General features: G+C 40.4%; 1 protein-coding gene across 1 annotated transcript; it reads left to right on the forward strand.

Annotated features, from left to right (window-relative positions):
- The first annotated feature begins 379 nt into the window (after window positions 1–379).
- Window positions 380–6,485, forward strand: OCSTAMP (osteoclast stimulatory transmembrane protein). Its single transcript, XM_081012429.1, has 3 exons — window positions 380–718; window positions 1,967–3,017; window positions 5,004–6,485. Exons 1-3 carry the CDS (start codon window positions 657–659, stop codon window positions 5,361–5,363), a joined length of 1,473 nt encoding a protein of 490 aa, XP_080868555.1. The 5' UTR covers window positions 380–656; the 3' UTR covers window positions 5,364–6,485.
- Window positions 6,486–6,710: the final 225 nt, after the last annotated feature.

Here is a 6,710-nt window from a genome sequence, read left to right on the forward strand (position 1 = left end):
CGAAGAGTCGGACACAACTAAATGACTAAACAACAACAACAAGCCCCATTTAATTCAATTGGGTTTACTTCTGAGTAGACACAGGATTGCACTATAGCTGAGTTTTCCATCCCAGGCTTCAGATAGTGGGAACAGCACTGCAGGATGTGTGTCAACCTGGAACACACAGTGGGCAGCTGCCAATGGCTTGCAAGACACTTTGAGGTTAAAGTCAGCTGAGCAAATTCATCACCGAGATTCAGTGTTTACTCATAGCGACCAGCCTTACCACAGTGCAAAAATAGAACTTTTCTGAATTATTTCTTCTCCTTTTTTCTGAATTGACTTTTGCAATATATAGGGTGGTTTTTAAACAGGCGTCATCAGCACATACATACAGCCTGGTAGTGATGCCTTAAGAGACACAGCAACAACTTCTAAAGCCACAACATGATGTTCATCAGCGGTGGGATGCCTTAGAGGAGGTGTCCCACATTAATATTTAGGTTACATTTGCAGACCAGATTTTGCTGTTCATCTGAACCTTTTTTCAAGTGTCTGCTTTTAACACACCCACACAGCTCTTTGTCCAGAACTGCTTACCTTTAATGGTTCTGTCTCATTCGGTTAGTGGTTTTATTATCTTGTCAGATATTTTTTCAATATAGGAAAACTAAATGAAAATTTGCAGGATCCCAGAGTGGTTACAAAGGACCTGGAGATGCCTTCATAATACTGGGTATGTAGAATCGACTTTAACTTAAATATCCATCTCTCTGTGTCTAGAAAAAACAAATTATCAAGCTGTTATTGAGAATTTCCCCGTAGAATTAAAAATGGTTATGTTATGTCTTGCTTTGGGAAATGTCTTTGCTAAAAAGTGATTGCAACCAGCAAAAATGGGATTTGCTGCTGTTTTTGAGGCAATGGAGGCAAGTTTTAATGTATTGCTTCAGAGAAATACCATGTGAATGTATGTACTATATGACCCTGGGTGGGTGAGTTGCTCAGAAAAGTCTCAGAACAAACACAGTATTGGGGGAGGGGAGTATTTTATTACTATGGGGTGATAGTGCACAGTACTGGCATACAATATTAATTAGTACATGTCAGTATTTCACAGTTGATAAAATGCAGTAATATTCTGCATTCAATGCAGGATGTTATTCAGTGGCTGGCACTCGTGCAACAGAATTTGGCAAATAATAATTTGTTAGATTTCATATCTGACACCACCCGGAACAATGAAAGCATATCAGTCTAAAGCTGTCAGATTTAGAGGTAAAACTTCACATTCAAAATTTGAATGTTGATTTTGAATTTCATGTTCAGAACTTGAGCGGTGAAATTGGAAATTTGGCAAATCTGAAGTATTAGCATTCTCCCTTTTTTGCGTTTTAATCTTTATTGGTTTTTAAAAGACATCACAGTAATCTTTCTCCATCAGAAATATACACAAAAGAAATACTGAAGTGTTGGAAATAAAGTAAAGTTGTATAATGAAATTTTGATTTCAGATGTTTACAGTGATCTTTTGGGTATTGTCTATATTTATCCCACTCTCTGTTAAATTTTTGGTCGTCATGGTTCCTGATTTTCCCTGTTATTCTTGCCATCTCAGCGTACTGAAATAATTTCGTCTGCCATTCCATTTTTGTCGGTATATTATCTCCTTTCCGGCATTGGGCTAAGCATTCTCATGGCCGTGGTTACATACATGAATAACGTCCTCAAATCTTTCGGTTTATCTACGCCTATAATACCTAGGAGAAAGGCTTCAGGGTTTTTTGGCGAAGGTTAATTGAAACATTTTTTTTAGCTCATTGTAAATCATATCCCAAAATTCCTTTATCTTTTTGCATTTCCACCACATATGGTACATAGTTTCTTCTATTTCTTTGCATTTCCGACACAAGTTAGAGCTGGTTCTGAAGTATTAGCAGTTTCAATCATATCATTCAGGAATATCTGTTCATTATTAATATAGGATGGAAGTCTGGACTTACTTTCAAGACATTCTCTTCCCAAGGATACAAGAATTTGCCACGGAAGCTTGGCTTGCTTACTCCAGACCTCTGCCATCAAGCCACAACCAGCTATTATCTCTTTTTCTGATGTGCTGTTGCATTGCTGCAGCCATTGGAGGACTCTTCTACAACTGGATGTTTTTCTCACTGCAATATTCTTTCCAGTTCTCTGCCGCAGCTGCTTCAGCCATTAGTTTTCTGGCCCTGTTGACCCTCTTCTTGATGCACCCTATCCGTTGCATGTTCACTATAATTGTGCCTACTTTAGGGACCAAGCAAGGGCGGAGGTTGCTCCTGTCTGCCACCTTCATGATTGTGGCTGTCAACATAGTGCCAAACATCATGAGCAACATCGAAACCATCCTGCAGGTCATCAAATGCATCTGCAAGAATTCCTCTGAGAGCCTTCTGAACTCAACAGTTCTCTTGGGGAACGCTTCATGGGACTTCAGTGATGCTCTCAAACGGGTGACTGACAACATGCCGGACAAAACAGGGAGAGCTAGGGATGGCCATGTCCGGTTTGAAACCCACAACAACAACAATTTATTGAGTCAGAGAATTATCAGTGCCAGCCAAGGGATCAAGGAAGATTTCTTGCAAGTTGATGTGCTGGTCCAGAAGGTCATACTGTTGGGTAACCGGGTGATTGCTGGCTTCTTCCTCTTCTATCTGATATTTGAGTCTGCTTGGTACCTAAAGAGCTACCTCACAGATCTCCGTTTTGACAATGTTTACATCACCAAAAAGCTAGAAGATTTGGCTCGGGAGAACAAAGCAACTCACTTGCTAGTTTGTTCACCAAAGAAACTGATCAAGTCCACAGGATTCAAGCTATCCCGAGAGGAACTCCTTTCTTGTGTAATGCACATTTTTCTTCTTACCTTAGTGCTCATGTTGACACTAGTGATCATAGCAACGGACTATATCGCCTTCCATTTGGCACAAGCGGCTGTGACCGAAGTCGCCCAGTTCCCTGTTGTGCCAATAGTCATCTCCATAAAATATGAGGTGAGTATGGAAGCCTCTACCTTGGCATTTTCAAGCGAAAGGATGCAAGATGCCGATGCAAATCAAGATTTTGCTTGAATGCTCCTGCAGTCAGAATTATAAATGAAACAACCATAGCATGGTTAAAATTAACCCTGCCTCCTATTCAAAACATGGTACAGCAGTACATTGGTTCTCAAACACCTTGGTACTCAAACAACTTAGAACCCAAACACTGCAAACCCAGAAGTAAGTGTTCTGGTTTGCGAACATTTTTCAGAAGCCGAACGTGCTCCGTTTTGAGTGCCATGCTTCCGTTTTGAGGTCTGTCTGCTTTTGCTGTTTATTTTGCATTTTTGTGACTTTTTTGTTTTGTTTCTGTGACTGTGTGGTACCCAGTTCAGCAACTGATTGATTGATTGCGTGACTGCAGTACATTGTTTATTGCTTTCATTTTATGGATCAGTGGTCTTGTAAGATGGTAAAATTCATGTTAAATTGCTCTTTTAGGGGTTGTTTTTAAATGTCTGGAATGGATTAATCCATTTTGCATTACTTTCTATGGGAAAGCATGTCTTGGTTTTGGAATGCTTTGGTTTTGGAACAGACTTCCGGAACGGATTAAGTTTGAGAACCAAGGTACCACTGTATTAATTTGGATGACAAGTGATGTGTAGGGACATAAAAGGTCATCATGTGATTCCTGCAAATGCAGGTTGGAATTGGTCATCTTTCACATTCACCATAGCATTAGGCCCTGCATTATCACACCTCATTTCAATTTCAGAAGAATAGGGGTCCAAACTTGAAAGTTACATTTTTAAGCTGCAGTATCACAGGACTTTCAACTAAAGAGTAGTTGGAACTATTTAAAAGCAATTACCGTATTTTTCGCTCTATAAGACACACCAGACCACAAGACGCACCTAGTTTTTGGAGGAGGAAAACAAGAAAAAAAATATTCTGAATCTCAGAAGCCAGAACAGCAAGAGGGATCGCTGCGCAGTGAAAGCAGCAATCCCTCTTGCTGTTCTGGCTTCTGGGATAGCTGCGCAGCCTGCATTCGCTCCATAAAACACATACACATTTCCCCTTACTTTTTAGGAGGGAAAAAGTGAGTCTTATAGAGCAAAAAATATGGTAATTTAGGTTGGCTGTTGGTCAATTTCCATGGAAAGACATAAAGACTGCGCACTTTATGGGGGTGGGGGTGGGTGAAATGTAACTCTTAAGTCCTCGATCCAGAGACCTTAATCTCACTTCAGTCCCTCTGAAATCAGTGGGAGAATTTGCAAAATCCTAAGCTTCCTAAGCAAGTTCACTCAGAAGTAACTCCTCTGAACCTATTTTACAAATTTACTTTCTATAAGCATAAAAACAACACCAGAGAGCATGGTTACACTTAAATGACTAACAATATTTTTAAAGGCATAGTAGGTTAGACTTTATCAAATGCATGAATATGAGACATGGTTGTACATGGACTGAAACTGTAAACAGTGAGGCCAGAAGGAAAAGAAATATGGAAAAGTACAGATGATAATAATTACCTCAGTTTTAGCAGTAAAGCAGAATTTTAAAAGAGATCTCTGTATGATTTAGGATTGTAGCTAGTCCTGAGCTAGCCTTGAGTAAGTTGTCCAAATGATTTTGATAGCATGTAAATATGACTAACTTTCTTAGGACCTTACAGCTTATAAGATTTTAAGCTTATAAGAGTAATTTTCCACTGTTTCATATCCATCTGCCATATCAGAAAATATCAGGGCAGTATAAAACAATTAAACACAGAACACACTTAAAAATCATCATCATCATCATTAAAGTGACTGGCTGATTAAACAGCTGCTGGAATTTTTTAAAAAAAGCTATTCCTGTGAAAGAGGAAAGCAAGAATGCCTGCTGAATCTCTACTGGAAGAGAATCCCACAGCATGGGATCAGAAATACTAAATGCTCTGTGTGAGTTTCTGTATTTCTACTGAATCATTCTCTTTTATTCTTTCAGGTGAAGCTGATTTTTGTGCCATTTTTGGAATATATTTTTAACGGTGCTTTTTCTACAGAGCAATCCTTGCCTCCGTTTGAAAGGAGCTATCATCAGAATCTGACCTTTGTCTCTGCTAACTGCCCCATGAGGTGGCCAAACCCTCCCAACAAAGCTGTGGTCCTTGCCGTTGGGCTCCTCTATTGCATCATTTATACCATGATCTTTTTGGAAACATACTCACGTCGGCTGTGCCGGAAAATTTCAGCCTCCTTTTTCAACAGCCAAGAAGACCGGAGAGTTCAGTACCTCTACAGGAAACTTGTTAGGAAACACAAAAAAAAGAATGGACACCAGCAGAAACCAACCACGTCATCTTAAATTGCTTCCACGGAGGGGATGGAATTGTGTTACTATGCCAGGAGGTTCTTAGACTTGCACTAGCAAAAACAGAGCATCCTCCTCCTCTCCCCTGGAGCCCCCTAAATGCCCTCAAAATCAGTCCCAAAGTATTTGGGGCCCCTTTGGAGAAGATTTGGGGAGAAAAGGGGAAACAGAAGTGGTGCTGGATTCTACTGGCACAGCTTTTGTTTCTTGGAAACAAAGGGAGAGATTCAATGTCACACTCTTCTTATTGCTCCACCAGTGCATTTTGGTTTGTCAGATGGAATGATCCCCCTCTCCTCCCGCTGTGCGATGTTCCAGGAGTTCTCCTGACCCCCTGAGCCAATTTCAGGGGGTTGGGAGGGGGAGCATTGCTCAGAGCGTCCACTGACAAGACTCATTGGTTGAATCCTGCCCCATGAAACCCTTTGTTTCTGTGAGATTCAAAAGTTCAGAGTGAATTGATTTTCAGATAAACACCATGGCCGAAAATGGCACTCATATATACAGGGAGGTGATTTGCTATTTGACCTTTGGAGGGCTAATGCTACATTATGGAATGTTATGTTCTCTCGCTAAGTGCCACTGTCTGCTGTTTGCCTCCTTTGTTCATTGCTAATGGCTAGTGGTTTGCTCTGCAGCACCTTGTTCTGACAAAACAGACAAGTGAACAAACCTTCCTTTTTCAATCCAGAGAGAATGCAAATCCACAAGATGCCTGTTCCCAAATGCAAATAACCAGACACTGGGGGGATGGGACAATATGCCTAGTTTTGAGTACATTCACCCTATCTCCCAAATTGCCAATCGTTCGTTCCCCACAGCTAGCAAAATGCACCAGCGGCAGATGGGCCCCACTCTCTTCTGTGGAAGGTAAGAGGCAGCAAATGAGCTTTGTTTGCAGGAATCATTCATCCTCACAATCACAGCCCATACGTTCCAAGATTATCATATTAGAATGTCCAGTAAAGTGAGGTCACATTTTTGCCAAATGTATTAAAATAATGATACCATCATCAGATTTGTAAGATTTATCCTATGATTGCACCTACTCAAGTTTAGCTAATTGGTTCATGGGCACAGAAGTGATGGTAAAAATAAAAACAGTTATTATTGTAATGTTTGCATTTATGGCACAAGCTTGGGAGATTTCCAGAGCCAGGAGAAGATTAACTGCGCTGCATTTCCAGTGTGGTCAAGAGAGTTATCATCACTTAGCAGGTGTATTGTATCTGGCCATAATATATAGAAAAGCCTTCTTTTAAGATAAAAAACAGATTGCAAGTCTAGCAATTCTTTGCAGTGTAATTCCAGAGAATCTTTAAATCTGGGTAGCTCTGGAAC

The sequence above is a fragment of the Podarcis pityusensis genome, assembly GCF_964106645.2.
Source record: "Podarcis pityusensis genome assembly, chromosome: 6".
Classification (NCBI taxonomy): domain Eukaryota; kingdom Metazoa; phylum Chordata; class Lepidosauria; order Squamata; family Lacertidae; genus Podarcis; species Podarcis pityusensis.

Bases quoted from the DNA above. Each gene is read 5' to 3' on its own strand.
- OCSTAMP (XM_081012429.1), top strand. From the start codon at position 657: ATGAAAATTTGCAGGATCCCAGAGTGGTTACAAAGGACCTGGAGATGC. The intron at 719-1,966 runs GTATGTAGAATC...TTATTAATATAG, and splicing joins AGATGCCTTCATAATACTGG to GATGGAAGTCTGGACTTACT. The intron at 3,018-5,003 runs GTGAGTATGGAA...TTATTCTTTCAG, and splicing joins TCATCTCCATAAAATATGAG to GTGAAGCTGATTTTTGTGCC.